This window comes from Scomber japonicus, chromosome 15, assembly GCF_027409825.1.
Source record: "Scomber japonicus isolate fScoJap1 chromosome 15, fScoJap1.pri, whole genome shotgun sequence".
NCBI classification, from domain to species: Eukaryota; Metazoa; Chordata; class Actinopteri; order Scombriformes; family Scombridae; genus Scomber; species Scomber japonicus.
The window spans coordinates 28,443,361-28,461,977 of record NC_070592.1 but is presented as its reverse complement, the minus strand read 5'-3'; the positions used below and the strand labels follow the sequence as shown (position 1 = coordinate 28,461,977).

At 38.6% G+C, this 18,617-nt stretch overlaps 1 protein-coding gene across 1 annotated transcript in view; it reads left to right on the top strand.

Moving 5' to 3' along the window:
- The window catches only part of thsd7aa (thrombospondin, type I, domain containing 7Aa), a 182,229-nt gene that overhangs the window by 113,138 nt on the left and 50,474 nt on the right, over positions 1 to 18,617 (top strand). The window contains exons 7-8 of the mRNA XM_053333754.1: positions 8,537 to 8,731; positions 14,684 to 14,924. Of these exons, the coding sequence (XP_053189729.1) occupies positions 8,537 to 8,731; positions 14,684 to 14,924 (436 nt within the window). The remainder of the gene's footprint in view (positions 1 to 8,536; positions 8,732 to 14,683; positions 14,925 to 18,617) is intronic.

Sequence of the window (18,617 nt, the reverse complement as noted above, 5' to 3'; positions counted from 1 at the left end):
ATGATTCAGTAGATGTGTAGATGCTTTACTGGCTATTACTACACACACCCATGTAGATATACAATAAAAAAATAATATTGGCCAAAAGCAGAGTGTAAAAGTAGACACTTTCTTAAGAACTGAGGTGACGTGTCATCATGCACCACAGTTCAGGAATGACTTGACTATGAATCATAATCACAGCTACAGACAGGGGCTGCGGGGCCATATCATCCAAGCTCCAGTCTGCCCTATTCACAACCTAACCCTGAAACAGAGCTTACTTCTCACTATTTATCTTCACATTAGGTGCAATAACATGGACTGAGTACTTCGTAACATAATTAGCCAGAGAAGGAGAGTGCCCACTCTTTCTAAGGTCACAGCCAGTGATTGAGGCTTCTTTGGTAGTTTGGGTTTATTCTGGGAATACAAAAAGTATTGTGAGATAGTTGAAGAAAAAAATCGCCTGTGACCTTTCATAAACTTTATCGGTTTCTAATATATTCGGCCTACTGTTATGAGAAACTTGCAGAGCCTTAAGATATATAATGCATTTTTAATAAGATTTGTTTTTTCTCAGCCAGCATACTATGTGGGCCACATAAGGGTTACATTTGGGCTGTAATATGGGTCCCAAGTGGGTTTGTCTGCAGTTTCCATGGTGGTCCCACCTGCGTTTGCCTACAATATATAGGCTCCAAGTGGGTATTGATTGGGTTTCAGGTGGGGCCCAAGTGGGTGAGACCCATGTAGACCTCATATGTTTGTCCATATGGGGTCTAAGTGGGATCAGAATGGACCTTAAATGGGGCCCATTAAGCCAGCCCACATGGGTTTCATATGTAGGGCCCATGTTTGGTAAATGGACTGTACTTATATAGCGCCTTTCTAGTCTGTGCGACCACTCAAAGCGCTTTACATCGTATGTCATTCACCCTTTCACACACATTCATACACTGATGGCAGGAGCTACCACTCAGGGTGCCAACCTGCTCATCAGAGGGACCATTCATTCACATTCACACACCGTTGGCACAGCAACGGGAGCAATTTAGGGTTAAGTGTCTTGCCCAAGGACACATCGACATGTGGACTGGAGAAGCCGGGAATCAAACATATTAGTTAAGAACGACCGCTCTACCTCCTGCCCACAGCCGTCCCTGTTTCTGAAACAACACAGGGCCCATACAATTTGGCCTGTTTATACCCATGCCCGCTTAGCCCACTTACATCCCTTATGGGGCTCACACAGTCAGCCCATGTGGGCTTCACATATGGGGCCCATGTTACTGACACCATGTGGGACCGGCAAAATACACTAGCCACAAAGCCCACATTTAGCCCATGTAGGGCCCACATGTACATGCTGGCTGGGTTGGTACCTCCTTAAGATAATAGAGCCATACTTGCATAATGTGTTGCACCTGACAGCTGTGGAAAATCCTGTTCATTTTTATTAATAGGAAAGAAAATTTAGTAAAAAGAAATCTGAAGAAACAAAGAAATAATACCATCAAAAAGAAATATTTCAGTTAGTATCAATCCAGACTCTGGGGTGAATACATTCTTAGATCAAGAAGAATTATCCTTAAGTATTACTTATCTCCATCTTTTGCCACTTCCATATTGGTAGAGTGTCCTTTATTATCAGGATCCATTTAAATGCAGTTTCAGCCTCAGTGATAAAAGAAAATCTGCTCAAGGTGACCTCATCTCCATCTTTCTTTCTTCTCTCCTTCCACCTTCTGAGAGGCTCTCAGCTAAAGAGCTGTGGGCTTCCTTTTATGGCACCCTGTTGAATCAGGCTTATTGGTAAATTAGATTAGCGCAGCCTGCTCCACACAGTCAGCTTGGATTTAGTCTGCCTTTCTTCCCCATTACCTCTGACTGCATGAGAGGCAATCTCCCCCGGATGTTGCAGAATTGAATAGAGGAGATGTCAGCCTCCGTCTAGTACATTTCTATCAACAGAGGTTCAGACAGAGGTTTGACTTGTCTGATGTGTGTAATGTTAAAAAGAAAATTGTCCCTTTGATCGCTTCAATTGCTTGCTGAGCTCAGGGCGAACCGATATCACTTCAGCTTCTCAGATCTGTGAGTTTGGGGGAATGATTTTGAACACCATGAGGAAGAGGAGTGGAGGAAGGTGTTTCTTCCCTGCTATGCTACAAGGTCTCTTTTGATATGACATTCATTTATACTAAAAATCATTTGTTTCTGTAAAGGTGACATTTTTTGTTACTCTCTCTGGGAGGCAGCAATACTGTCTATTCCTGGAAAGCATAGCTGTGAATGTCATACTGTAGCCTTATGCTTGGATGGGCGCTCATTGGGTGATCTTCATCAAAATCAAAGTGTTTCAACCTAAATAAAACATATTTTTTTAACGTTGTACATCAACAAAAAAACAAAAAGTTTAAATACAAAAAATACATTTAAGCCTTACATACTGTTCAGGGTCAAATTTGAGAGCTGTAAAAACCAGACTTTGACAGACTTATGTCCTAATGTCACCCACAGTATACAAAAATGGAAATAAAATAATATTTTCAAAAAATGTTGTGCAGCTGATATACACTTTTATATATGCAAATGTACAAGTTTAACCTGTGTTTATTAAAAAAAAAAAAAATCCAAAATCAGCATTCAAACATAGTATTCTTCATATTCTATGAAATGTCCACCTGGTCAATAAAACAGTGATTGTGAATGTCTTTTTTTCCATAAGATTAATCAAACATGTATTAATGACTGATGAGATAATTTATGATTGTGGATTGGTGTAGATTAGGTTATGCTGCACACAACTGGAACAAGCTGCCAGCAGAATTGAAATCAGCCCCAATTGTGAAGATTTTTAAATCCAGGTTAAAAACATTTCTCTTCTCCTGTGCTTATGATTGAGCTCTTTTAAAGCACTTTACATTTTAATCTTTCATTTGCACTCTATGTCTTTTTAATGATTTTTAAGCAAATCAAATCATTATTTTATGCTGCAACCTTATATTTAATGCTTTACTCTAGTCTAGTTTTTATTTGATTGTTCTCTCTTTCTATTTTTCTGTATTTGTTATAATTCTTTTGTATTATTGGTGGTTTTTTTGTTTCCAATTCTTACTGTTAAATGTTTTTTTTATGTAAAGCACATTGAGTTGCCATTGGGTATGAAATGCACTATATACTGTAAATAAAGCTGCCTTGCCTGTCCTTGCCTAGAGAACAAATTATGAGTCAGAATATAAACAGTATGTCAGGGTTAAAGGGTAAGGCCGGTGATTTTCCATATTTTTCTTGTCAATAAATCTCATGAACAGAGCTAAACAAGCTGAATTGTTCCCACACACCATTGCACTGGGTACCATGTTCCTTCTCCCAAAATGCAATGGTTACAGTAGTTTGTTTAGAGACATAGTAGCACCTTGTATGGCAGACATTCCTGCACATACATAGGAATGTATGTCTTGACTTTGAGCTACATTGTGAATTGCTTTAAGGGGTACAGAGTACAATGTCAAAAGGGGTTAAATTTATTTATATCTAGAATGTTTTTCCTCCTGGGGATGTTAAAGGAAAAGGTCACAAGATCACAAGAAATATTAAGACTGATCCTCTGGGTACCAGTAGTATCTACCAACAAAACAAACAGGCTAGCATTTGTTAAAATATCTCAAATTGTAGTCCGTGTAAAGTAAGAATAAATATGTGTTCTGAGTTTGACATACCACAGAAGAGTGTGTTGTTAACCACCCTGCCAAATTTGAATGATTAAAAAAATCGCCAAATATATGAAATTAGGCTTCAAAGTTGTGTAAAAATCAGCCTCTTTCTCTGCTCCCAAACGCTGTGGGAGTGCCCGCCGAGTTCGCTGAAACCCCACCCCCTACCAAGTGTCACCTGTCAATCAAAGTCACCACCTCTACCAGAAACATGGATGCTACGTCTGAGAGCTTTCTGCTGCTAGCTCACCGACTAGCTTGTGCTAGCTTGGCGGCTGAACACAGAAATCTTGAAACACAGTTTGTGAAGCCTAGCTCCACAATTCAAATCTAAATGGTTGAAATGCTTTTCACACATTTTTTAGAAATACATTTATGACCTATTTAATGTGTTTAGAAGAAAATGTCTGAATTCACTTTAGACAGTCTTTAAATTGAATGGATTGAAAAATAATCTCAAACATGAGCACTTTAAACTCATGTAGAGAGTGTTAATAGTGCCTGGAAATCTGACTCTGCTCATAGGTATATGGTGTGTTTAATCATTAACTCAACTTAAGCAATGCTGCCACTAAGAAAAGACATCATGAAACCCATCAGTGCCATACAGACACATTCATGATTTCCTCTAGCAACTATCACATGGAAGTCTTCTATTACCCCTGTCAGGGCTCCATCCCCCATCTCTAACACCACCCCTCCCCCACAGCCATGTGGCATCCCTCAGAGTTTCTCTTGACTGGCCTCTTATTGATGTCTTGTTGTCGTCTTCTGATGAAAATGGATCTGTTTTTTTCCCCAGGGTCCCAGACATGTCATTCGACTCACTGGTCGCCATTCTTCCTCCACTTCACAATGAGATTTTCACAGATATGGTCCTCGGGACAGGATGGGGGTAAAATGGGATGGGATGAGGGGAGTAAGGAGAGTGAGGACAGCCTGCAGATCTCGATCAATATAGGCTGCATTAGCCACTCAGCACCCCCACTCGTCCAAAAACAAATCCTCCAAACAACCTCAAATGTAAACCAATATACCTTCTCAGACATCCTTTTCCCTTAAGCCATTTAGGACAATCTGTTTGAAGAACATAGTCATCCTGAAACTCAAGTTTAACCTTCAAGATTGCTGTGATAGATCTGAGCTGCTCTGTAATGCAATTCAAAACGTTGACATTAATTCAGCCAATACCTCTGAAAGAATTTACAAGTATCAATTTAATCTAAGCATAACTTTCCAAAGTTTTGGTACTGCTGAATCTGAAAACCTGGATGAACAAGTCCTCTAATTTAATCAACAAAATAGCTCCTTAGTGTTTATTGATTTGGGGTCTCAGTCAGCATGATTATACAGGTACGAGATTCATGACTTCCACAACTGTCATAAATCATAGCTCCAAAAACGATTTATTTTACCATTTCTGATTTGCCACTATGTGTAAGACTGGCTTAGCTTCAGGCACAAACACTACTTGGGGGAATTTGGGAAACATCCTGATTTCCATTCAGGTACTTTTACCATCAAGCAGAACTGCATGGTTTACATTAGGAAATAACTGTGGTAATGGTTAAAAGAACCAACGTTTATCAGTGGGACATGGAAAGCAAACTATGGTTCCCCATGTCAAAGGGTTAGGATTAATCAGATGCCTTATTGATCTATTCAGCACACCCTCACTTCCTTTCTTTCTTTCAACCTCCTCTACCTTTTGTTAGCTGAAGTCAAACATAGGTACTCTTCTGGCAACTGATGTTGACTGTCGTTTTTCTTGGAGGACATCCCTAAAAAGTCTTGGTTATGGTTGGAATTTCATTTATTTTTGTTAGTTGTCCAGGACAAATCAGCTGATGTCTTCTTGATATATTTTCACAGCATACAGCTATATATTGTAGATGGAAAGTGGTGACACATAATAATTTCACATATTTTTACAGCGTATCATCAACCCATGGGGTTATCATATCATTTATTTTCAGAGATTCTTTTATTTTTGTGGTTTTATCAGGAAATAGCTCACTTACTAAAATCACAAGTAGCTTTTTTTTTTTTACATTTTTGTTCATGTAGTTGTAGTTGTTAACAGAACTATGTGAATTGTATAAACACAAAAGATTTAAAGGTGTTATTAGGCATAAAGTTACCTGTGGGTGAAGCCAGGCCAGCTGTATCACTATGTGTCCAGTCTTTATGCTAAGCTAGGCTATTGTCTCATCATATCTCATGAAGAAAGCAAACAAGCTTATGTCTCAAAACGTTAAGCTAGCCATTCAAACATGGCTAACTTGACCATTTGCTGCTAAATATACATTTGATATTTCAACAGCAGGAGTGTTTCAATGTATTTGGCATGGCGACTCATTTATATTGAAATTTTCAAACATACATTTGCTCCTCTTACAACTACCTAATCTGATTTAGTGAACTATGTCAGAGTGGAGTATGATGTACGGTAGTATTTATGCCAAGTTAAGTGGTATGATGCATTAAACATAAAATGGATAATGGAATGAGTCCAGTGGAAGATATATTGCCCTACATTCTCCCCACAGACACAGTGATTTGAAAGGAGCATGTGTCTGCTGCATGAAGCTTGCACAGTTGCCAGTCAAGGTATTATCGTATTATAAACAACTTCATTGTTTAAAATGCTGGTAATCATTCATAAGGACATGGATATTTCCTTTTGGTTTGTTTATTAGTGTGCACAATAAGCTGCTATACTTTGTTTTCATTGATTTTGTTCTGCTGTGCTTCTGTAGCCTTTTTAATCATGGTCACTTCACACAATCACTACATTTTATTTTTACAACTTAGCACAAAGGAATTCATAATGTGATCTTCTCTCTAAAGCTTGTTTCATTTTTCAAGTTAAACATCATGAAGGTGTAAACATGTGCAGCACTATCCCCATTTACTGTATGATTTGCCCCCCCCCTCCCCCCATCAGAGGAGGCTTTTTACCCCACCTTTGTGGCACGGCCATTTGGAACAGCTATGAACTCTTTCACCTTTCCATTTAGTCAAACACATTATATCAACTACTTTGTGTTAGGTGTATCTCAACCTTAACTTTTCATGTGTATCTCAGTTATGATGTAATACATACTGAGTCTTCCAATGTTTTTTGAAAACATTTACCAAAAAAAGTGAGGTTTGGTTAGGTTAAGGCACAAAAACTCCTTGGTACAGTAAGGGCTAGATAAAGATGGTGGTTTAATTTTAAAACTGTTAGATTGAAAACCTTTGTTGCCAGAGTTGCAAGAAGTATTTGGTTAGGGTTAGTGGAAGGTTGTGGTCATAGTTAAAAGAAACCAGAAAATAAACATGTCCCATGTCAAAGTTGAACTCTCTGTATATCAACTCATCTATATCAACCTCTTACTGACAAGATTTACATTGTCGCAACAATGCCTTATACATTCCACATTTGCTCCTGGTAGACAAGAATCACAATTCACACAGCCACTAGAGGTTTGTGTCAGTAAAATGTAATTATTAAACATTTGAAAAAAAATGACTGATGGCTTTAATTTTGCTTGAGTAACATGCAGTATTTTTTTCATTTTCACAATTTTCTACAGCACAGCTATATGTGTGACAGTGTCTTTCCAAGAAAAATGACACAATAGGTCATAATGTTAGTTGCCCTAAAGCTATAGTAGCCTACTTATGGCCTGGAGCAGTTTAGATGATGTATATATAAATTGATAGATTTCCTCATTCAGAGGTTGGATGGCTTAACTCAAACTATGCAAGAGTGGAGTTCCAACCATGAATTTGGACGATTAAAAATGAACCAAAATGTAACTATGGTCTTCGCCTTATTGTTGCTGTGACAACAAAGGTCACCTAAGTTCTGAATGGTGATGTATGATGTATGATGAAACTCAACAATGTGATCATTTTAAACAAAACCATGATCTTTCCCTAAATCTAACCAAGCTTTTTTTTGCCTAAACCTAATCAGATCTTACCTACAGCAGTGTCACACAATTAAACATTATTATGTTTAGCCGTGATGTGTAACAGCGTTGGAAAGCATAGACAGATAACGTCATGCTGATTACTGCATCATATTAGAAAAGGGTAGTATGTGCCATTCTGAATTGCATAGTTAAACAGTGTTTTTGGTGGTTTCATTTTAAAGTCTGTATAAAGTAAGAATAAATATGTGTTCTGAGTTTGACATACCACAGAAAAGTGTGTTGTTAACCACCCTGCCAAATTTGAATGATTAAAAAAATTGCCAAATATATGAAATTAGGCTTCAAAGTTGTGCAAAAATCAGCCTCTTTCTCTGCTCCCAAACGTTGTGGGAGTGCCTGCCGAGTTCACTGAAACCCCGCCCCCTACCAAGTGTCACCTGTCAATCAAAGTCACCACCTCTACCAGAAACATGGATGCTAGGTCTGAAAGCTTTCGGCTGCTAACTTGGCTGCTAGCTCGGCGGCTAACTCAGCTAACTGGCTAACTGTAGACTGTAGTAGTAGTAGTGTGTGCTGAATGTATTTATACCTCTACAGCAGCAGGGGCGGGTTTATGCTAATCATAATTTTCAGACCCGCCCACTAAATCCTGAACACAGAAATCTTGAAACACAGTTGGTGAAGCCTAGCTCCACAATTCAAATCTAAATGGTTGAAACGCTTTTTACACCTTTTTTAGAAATACATTTATGAACTATTTAATGTGTTTAGAAGAAAATGTCTGAATTCACTTTACACAGTCTTAAAGGACTTGTTGATATGGGTGGAATATGTAAGCATATATAACTTGTTAACATCCACAAATCCTAACACTTTTCAATACTAAATATGTGCCTGTTTGTTTGCATCCAGGTGAATATGTGGAGAGGCAGCTGTGCCGTGATGCTATCCTGCCCATGCCAGCCATCTGCGAGGTGCCTTGCCCAAAGGACTGTGCCCTGAGCTCCTGGACCCCCTGGTCTCTCTGCTCCCACACCTGCTCTGGAAAAAACACAGAGGGCAAGCAGACCAGAGCTCGCTCAATTTTGGCCTACAACGCAGGAGAAGGTAGGAACTGCTAAATCCTGTACCAAGAGAATGAAACAGAATGGAATACACTGAGTTAGAAAGCTGTATCCTTATAGGACATATTCTTTAATTAATTGGGAATCAGTCAGCTATCCAAAAAGATTAGTGTTTGCCTTCACAAACCTATGGTCTAATAGCTCAGAGTGTTTCTTGCACCAGTGTTAAAAATCCCACTCCCTGTTGTATTTCTCATTTGCCTCTCCTCCTTATATTCTGCAAGAGAAATGTCAAAGTGAAATGAATTATTCTGTGTGTTCCTCTGCAGCGACTGCAAAAGTTGTGGCGTGGGTTACTGTGATGCAGGGTAAGAAGTGACTGGAAGGATAAAAAGCCCTTAGCATTGCTGCAAGACTAAATCTCAGTGTGTTTAGATTCACATTGTCAAACTTTATTGGAAATGTGTTCTTGTTTTTTTTTTTAAATTCACAAGAGTTCTGCATTTACTTCTTTTTAAGGTCCTTCCCTGCTGTCGTTGGTCCGCCCAATCTTTGGTACATTCATATTTGATGTTGTAAGATGATAACTGTCACCTGAGTGGCTTTAGCTGATGTATAGTAGTGTAACGTCTCCATATGTTTAATTAGAGGGGAATAGAAATGTGGCTACCTTGATGTAATCCCTGTGCTTTCAGAATAGAAAAAACCTCATACGCCCTAGTCATAGTGGTGACTATTTGTTAGGATTAACTGCCTCAAACCCCAAGGTTAGTGCTGTGTATCTAAATGATGCTGGAATGATATGGACACCACTTGGTTATAGCCCAACCCTCCAAACTGTCAATCCCAATGTGAGGACCGAGCCATTCTCACAAAACCTCGTTATGAGAAAAAAACGGGAGGCTGCACAGATGGTTAGCGTCTGGCTTGGCATCCCAAATTTTTCTCTTTTATGGCCCCGGTATCATTTTAACAGCTCTTGTCGTCTCACTTCTGGACCACATTGCGTGACATGCTGTCTTTGGCATATTCACAACGACGCAGCATCATCCATGCTGGAGTAAAAGGATGCCTCATACATAATGGATTTCAGTGTGAATGGATACTCCCACTCCATCGACCATGCTGGGCTTCAGGAGGAAGTCCATGCCAGAACACGATACGGGCCGCATGCTGTGCCTTGTTTATTAGCTTTCCTAGTATTTAGAAGGCAGACAGTGCTGCAGTGTTAGATGGATGACAAGCGACAGAGCATGGAGCCAGACAGGTTGATGTGGTGTGTGCTGAATGAAGCTTCAAGTCAAATAGATCTCTCCTGGCCATCAGCTATGGAACAGAGACAGAGGCATGGGTCACATAGTAGAGTAGTTAGTAGTGGAATAGAGAGGATTAACTTGCAATATACTCCCTTTACAAAGATTTAGGTTTTCCGTTGAGATTTGGAATTAGCTGCCTTAAAGCTGCTCTATGTAAGAGTTTTAGTCAAATCCAGCTTCCTTATACACTTTGAGGAGATAAGATATGTTCAATCGTAGCATGAATGAAGATCAAGGAGGATTTTTTTTCTCTTTTACACATAACAGAAAAAACTGACTTGCAATTGAGGTGGTGTTTCATTCCAAATATACCTATTATATACCAGTTATATTTTACTCATCAATTTAAACCTCAGGAACTTTGCCAGTCCAAGGAGCTGACCAAACACTAACAAGTTAAATCAGTCAGGTCACCACTAAGTCAGTAATTTGTCTTGAGGTTACACGCAAAAGTCCCACTCGACAGCCCACACAGCCACAGCCCAGTTTACTACAGACTTCCAATTTGTGCTATTTGTCTTCCTAGTCCATGGAGACTGTAGCTACTTAGGCATCATTAATATTGACAGAAACATTACCGCTGGCAGAAGGTGTATTTTTGGACTTTGAAACAAGCCAAGGTAGCCTTCCACCATGCGTTCAGTATTTAGGTTAAGTGAATCACAGTTCCCTACCTGTTGCTCAGACATTCGAGTGGTATTGACACTTATCGTGTATGCGTGCAGTTCTACAGATCAGTTGAGAATTACAAGGGATAAGTGTAATCACATGAGTATCACCTCTAGTAGCCATCTTTAAACCCTATTGAGTCCAAATGTAGATTCAACACTTTAATCGCCAATGGGTATCATGTACCTGTCCACCTGGCTACTGCATTTCTAATACTAAAAAATGTACTATGCCATTGTATTAAAGCATTTTCTTCACAAAGGAAAGTCTAAAGTCACAGAATGAGTTTCTTTATTCATCACCTGTGTTTTGTTCCTCTTGTTTTATAATGTAGTATTTTTAAGAACATTTGTCACTTTGCATGACCATCAGTGTAAAATAACACTGAAAATGGGTACTTGAAGAAAATACTGCATATATGAGTAGTGTGATAACATTATAAACCGACATTCATCACATAATGAGATAGCCCATGTTATTTCAATTACCAAAGTAGTTTAAATACCGCAAATAGACAATAATGATCCATTATAATAATAACAGTAAGCAATCACCACACTTATGGGTGATTTAATGTTACAACAAAATCAACATAACAAAGTCAAGCACACATTTCACCTAATCAATTATTAAATTAGGCACCAATGTATGATGCTGTAACATTTCACCAATGTATGAATAAGAGAACTTCACTGAGAAAGTTCATGTAACCAATAAGATACCAACAAAAGATAAACAATAAACTGTAACATGGCTAAACAAAAATGAATGAATAATCAGTGAACTAAAACTAAATAAATGTGTTTCATATATCTGGTAAATTTTATCTGGTGACAATTATACATATAAAGGCCTGTGTTTTTGAAGCTGTATTCATCTTCACTACTTTTAACAAAAGAGAATGCTTCATAACATTATTTTAGGAAAATTCAAAGACTGATGGGCATGAATATTTTATTAAAACATGGTAACATACACTTGAAAAACCACCAGAGGGTAAAAATGTACCTGAGGTGTTAGTGTTAACCTGTTTTAAAAGTGCTTTCTTTAAAATATTACTGCAGTCGTTGGGATGTTCTCAACACCCAGGCAGTGATGGTGCAGGAAGTTCTCAAATTTAAAGATAGATAGATTGTCTGGGTTGAAAGAACACAGCTTTGGTAAGGAAGCAATTATGCTAGATTAGTGTAAAGCAGAGAGAAGTAGTACCCTTAAAACCACAAATGTATGTTTCTGTTTAAATAAACAATTTGTGAGCTTTAGAGTTTAGAGCCAGACCAGCTGTCTTTGTCCTAAGTCTTGTTTTTACGCTAAGCTAGGCTAAACACTGGCTCCAGCTCTGTACTTCACGCACAGACAGTGGTATCATTCATGTCATCTCTCTCCCACAAGAAGGAAAACAGGGAAAAACTGAGGTGTTAAAGTAGAACAGTCAAATATTGTGGAAGAGAATTTAGAATATATATTTTACAGGCTGTTTTCAATGAACCAGTAGCTGTATAATCACATTGACACGCTCACACTGAACACTAATATGAGTATCTAGATAGTGTGTGGGTACAAGCTAATTATCCAGGTCTAGACAAACATTGGGGATGACAGGAGGGATTATGACCTGACGAGGTAGAGTTGAGTAAATAACTGAATTATCCACACAGCTAATGTGAAGTCAGTGGAGACTGTACAGTGTGGACTGGTATAGACAAGACAGCAAATGTGACATAGCTAATCTACAACTGTTTGAGCTGTGCATTTTTCTAATACGTGTTGAGTTTAATTGGTGGTACTTAAATATTTATCAGATCACTATTTAATTAGCCAATGAAGCAATAATGATATGTCCCCCAATGAGTCTGATAAATGACTGCCCCCTGATGAAATCCAATAATATCTTTTCTAAATGACCCTGTGAAGGATGTTACATTAGAGGTCAGCCATATCTTCTGTCTGAGGCTTTTTTTATGTCCAATTCAGAGGCTCCATCACTGACTGGAAGATGTCGTTCAATGACTTCTGAGGCACTAATGACTGACCTTTCCTCAGGGGTTCTCTTTTCCCAAGGTGATAGTGGCTGCTAATGATGAGGTTTTGTGGTGAAGAGGGTCACATGGTGTGCACATCTCACCTGGGTCCATATCCAGGCTTCTGACTCTGTATAGACATTGTGGCCCCGGGGCCATCTCATCTCTGTCAATCCCGCTGACCAGCCAGCCCCTAGAGACCCCATGGTTTATCTCTCATGCTGCCTCAGCTTTGTTTGTTTGCCAGCAAGTCATGGGAAAATCAAAGCTAAAAGCTAATCTATAGCTCTGCACAGTTCCCATTATCTCTGATTGAGATGCTGTATTGCTCCTATTTTCCCCAAACACACTATACTTTGATGTGGTGTCTGCTTTATATATTTATCCTTTCATAAAAAGAGAGAAATGGAACCTGATAAATGTGCAAAGTGCTATGCAGTAATACAGTTTTATGTGGCTTGGTCAGCTACACTGCAGAGTTAATCATTATTTTCCATCATTATTATTATTTCCTTGTGTTGTCCTTGTTTTTTGTATATATGCTTTGTCCAGCCAAGTTGGCAGTAAGTCTTACAAACTGTCCAGTTATTTATCGGCTGATTCCAAGAAAAAGTCCCACCAGACAGCAGGTGTTTTATCTATATGAATGTGCCACAGCCAGTTTACTGCCTACAAAGTGGACATCTAATTTGTGCTTTGTCTCGCTAGTCGTTACAGACTGCAACCACTTAAGTTAATTTGTAGCAACTGAGAGATTGCTGCCTCACAGTGCAGCAATGCTTAGTAATAGAAAGTGTGATAGTAGCACTTTACTTGAAGTCCCTCTATTTAACATTTATAAGCAGTATATAAAAAGTTAATAATGGGTTTATAACAGAATTCAATGTAGTTAGAAGCAGATTAAAGTGTTTATTAATGATTTATTAACGATATTTATAATTAAACCTATAAGGAATGAAACAGTTCTAATAATCTCAAATATGTCATCATAGAAGTTCTAACTTCACTGCACATTTATAAAAATTAAAATGCTTTATTTAGTACTTATACGATGCTTACAAATGCTAAATAGAGGAAGTGAGTGTTACCCAAAAATAATAAAGCTAGTCATAATGAACAAGGAATAAATATAGAGTATAATAACAGAACTTGATGAGGATGAAACCAACACAATATAATCAAAACTTAGAATAAACATAGAATATTAATAGGGAGGCACGAGTAATGAACAATATCAAACAAATATATATGTAGGTGTTACCACATTTTACTTTGATGGAAGGTAGCCAGGCAGTGAGGCGTAGAATACTAGAGAATTTAAAGTGATACCAGACCATTGGAGCTCTATATATACAGACCAAACTTTAAAATCAATTCTAAATGACACTGGAAGCCAGTGCAGCCTGGCTAGAGTGGACATGCCAACTCGTATGTTGGCATGTACCAGTATGCATTATGCTTAAATTTCTTGGCGAACCCTCAGACTAATGCAGCAATGAGTTAGTTTCTTTACTTGACTGTTTGGGTGTGCTCCTCATCTTGTGCAGCTTCTTTTACAGTCAGCTCTGCTTCGTAGTTTCTACTTACCTGTAGCAGCATTCCTAGTCACCTTTAGAAAGCTACTGCTAATTATTTATGTCTTCCTTTTGTGCATTTTCTTGTTTCTGTTTCATATAATCATGAGAGAAACATTGTCACGTTGGCATTGGTTCTCTTTTGCAAGTTTAGTCTCCTCTTGGCAAAACAATATAATAAAAGCCAAGACATAGTTTAAGTGGAGCCAAGACCGAGAACTCATCCAAGATAATACTTCTAACAGACTTTCTGAGTTGCTTAGATCTTTCTTTGCCCTACATGATTACTAGACTACCTAATTATATCCAGAAGCTCTCATGAAGGTTCCTGTATTAGTGATGAGGCAAAGGGTAGAGGTTTTGTAAGTGTTACAGCTACAACACTGACGCTGATTCGTATGCCGATACTTCTCAGGTGGAATCCAGTGCCCCAACATAAGTGCTCTGCAGGAGGTGAGGAACTGCAACGACCATCCCTGCACTGTGTACCACTGGCAGACCGGCCCATGGGGGCAGTGCATAGAGGACTCCTCCATCCCTGCCACCAACACGTCCGTGGGCCGAACACGTGGTGATGATGCCTCCTGCTCAGTGGGGATGCAAACCCGAAAAGTCATCTGTGTCCGGGTTAATGTGGGCCAGGTTCCTCCCAAAAAGTAAGTTTCCCCCTAATTATATGTGTTTCAGTTACATATATCGTAAGAACATGACTATTCAACTGGTGTTCAATGGGGCCTACATTACTATTTAATTGTTGCTCACAGTAATGGTGGAAAGCAAAGTCTCAGATCAGATAAAACTGAAAACCCTCCAATACAAAAGATGAGCCACTGTGTTAAAAAGAAGAAAAAAAATGTATTAGATTAAACATTGATGGTCAAATATGAGAGGTTAACCATGACTTCTAAGGAGCACTTCACGAAAAATCAAATCCATGTGAGCTGCTAATGGTTCTCTGAAGCTAAATATTACACTTTGTAGAAACCTGACAAAACATTCAGCAGTTTAAATTTTCATTTTCAGAATCTGGGTCAATTTTGGATGAATTTGCCAGTAGCAAAATGTTTTGTTCCCAATTCCAACAGATTCTGAGTTTGCCTCTGCTCTGATTCATGACTCTGACTGGCTTCGTCTCCACTGGCAACAGTGAATTAGGTTCATGGATGACAGAGGCATCAACCATACAAAATTGATGGTGATACATGATTTCTTCCAAATGAATTTTTTTGTGAGGTTCCTTAACAATCATTTTCCATTTTAACTTATAATGATAATAAAGGGTGAACGGGGGAATCTTGAGTAAAAGTGAAGTATTCTTTAATTGAAACATTACAAAATAGCAAGGTTAACATATGAAATGTTTGGCTAGTTCAGGAGCTCTGTATCACTGCCCACATCCTCTGCTAGAGTACAGCTTTAATGTCCCAGAGGAGCAGTTTGGCTCTCAGACAAGCAGTCATGAAGAATAAATACAGAGAAATACAGCATTAGAAAAAACAGAAAATCAATACAAAGAAATACACAAGAACACAAATAACTTGATGTCAATGTCAGTGTTGTTATTCCCACACATCACCAAAAACATCCAGAGAAAGCAGCCAGAAAGAGGAGAAACCAGAAACAGGAGGGACACCCTGTCCCACAGCTGCTAACAGGAAGGAAGAATTGGGAAGTTATCTTCTTACATAGCAAGCTTTCTGGTTACACCCATTAACCCTGACATACTGTTCATATTCTGACTTCACTGTATAGACCAGGTCATTTTTATTCATTTTATAGTTAGTCCCTATTCTAAATGTTTAACAAGTATTTTATCAGTTGGTAATTTGCAATCACACTAACCCCTAACCCTAACCCTAACCCTAACCCATCAATCACCACTGACCCAACTGCACAAAAAATATAATTTTTGTATATTCTGGGTCACTTCAGGAAAATTCATAATATTTCAGGTTTAAATAATTGCAGTTAGGATGTTTTTAATGCTTTGCAAATGTCAAAATGGGTTACATTTGACACAAACAGTATGTAAGGGTTAAAATAACAATAAGAGAAATTACCATAAAATTGTGACAAGCAAGACTGACATAATTTTATCAGTTGTGCAAAATTAACCAATCTTGAATATAGATCTACTTTGATTGTTGGACACAATATCAGACAAAAAGCAAGAAGGGTTGGCTGCAAAGTTAATATTGCAAAAGATGAACCATATTATGCAGATGAAAGAGTAGTCTGTATAAACTCAGTGTGACTCTATAGTTTGTGTATACCCTTACTGATTCCTCCTGACGTGATGACTTAATTAACAGTGCTTCAGGACTAATATTTTCATTTGTAGAACTGAAAGACAGCCTTTGTTTTTGGGTGCAGACTTTGTTTGCACATGGCACATTGCACCGTTTAGTCTCCTGGTTAGTCTGTTGTTGGTGATATCTGGCAGAGGTGTTGGTTGATGAGCTGCTGGCCAACTGTTTTAAGCATCTGGGCCTGTTTCCCCCCTGAAGGCATCTGCTGGGAACATGAATTATCTATTTATTTATTCAACAGAATGGGAACATTATTCTGGCAGCAGAGCAGCACTACGCAGGCAAACCCAGCTAGCCTTCATGCTGTGTATGGAAATTAATCTCGCTTTTTATTCCTTGCGCTTACTCTTAAACCTACTGTTACATGCTGAGCAGTGAGCCCTCTGCCTTTGGGACACACTTTCACATCAATGGTGAGAGGGGAACCTGGTTTCATCAGCAGCACCAGCTGTGGCCACGATGTGAAGACTACCCCCAGTAAACACTAAGTGGCAAGAGGCTATTCTAATAAATTAGCATGGTAGAATAAATGAAAAATACATACCATACATATATTAATTAGACATTTCTTACTTTGTAAAAGACACTTTGTTGACCCATATGTGTGCAAATCAGGTGTTTGTTTGGTAATTTCAAAAAATTAGTTGATATCTTACAATGGGAATTCTTAGTATGGCTCATTTTGGTGTTGATTTTATGAAGACATTGCTACTAATCTATAGGTTAGTGAATTTCGTGATTTGGGCAAAGGTTATGGTTTATAAAAGCAAATCTGTCAACAGAGTTTGTCCAATGTGTACAGTAAGGTTAATGTAGGTTAGTAGGATAGACTGTATAGAATAAATGGACGTGACGTCACCCATTGGTTTGTGGACTGCTAGTGGAAGCCAATAGTTTTGAATCTGGGCAGCGTCATCTTTAAAATTTCAGGTGCATGCTGGGAAAAATAAAAACACGGATTCTACTTATATGGGCATGATGCAGGGCCATGGGCGGAGCAGGGAGGTTGCGAGGGCTGGATCTCGAGGACATTGTGCAATCAACCTGTCAATCACGATGTAGCCACGCCCTTATGCATACCCTGCTTTATTGTCAAATATAAAATCATGGAGGCCAAAATTTCATAACCCTAACCCATACTGCACTGAAGAAGGCTTTAAACTAGCGATTGAGGCCATAGAGATTAACAGACTTTGAAAACATTTACTGAGGTTAGAAATCAAGTGAGAAGTTGGTGAATTCTCCATTGACTTGTATAGAGACGGAAGTCCTTTTGACAACAAAACGGTCACCTCCTGGTGGCCTTTTGAAAGAATGCAGTTCTAAGTTACTTCCACGTTGACCTCATTTCAGAGGATCGGAACTCCCCACCTGGTTAGTAGTTATAGTTAATTTAGAAATATAGCATTGATGTCAGGTCTGTGACAGATAACAATATCCAGTCTAGTACATGAAAGCCAGACATTCTTCATGTCAGTCCACCACCCAAACCTTCCCACCTTTACTTTTCACTACATTATTTTCTGCACTGGCCCTGAATGTTGGCACATGATGTAAATCTTGAAGTGTAGAATATTTACTACATGTAAGAATCTGTGATATATACTTTGGTTTTCTGATGTGGATACACCTTTTTTTCTATGTAGCATGTGATGATGACAGATGGAGATGTGATGCATAGCATTTTCCACATCAATTCATCATGGCGACTGCGACATGTGGAACATTACCATAAACAAATCATATTCTTTTTCTCCCAAAATATTTTTATGCTTGTGTTTTTCTCATCTTTTTTGTCATGTTTCATCTGTTTCTTCCTTTCCTTCCACTCATTTAACCACTGCAGGATGTTAGTGTCTTACCAGGATTATGCATGGGACACACCATCAGTAGTGTCCTAAGGTCATCAGGTGTTTCAGCTGTTATCTCTGGATAACCTCATCTTAAGATGTTGAGATCAGTCAGACCATGGAATGTGTCTGATAGCCAATCTGTGTTAATTATGGCTGGGTATCGTTTAAAAAATGACGATACCAGTAC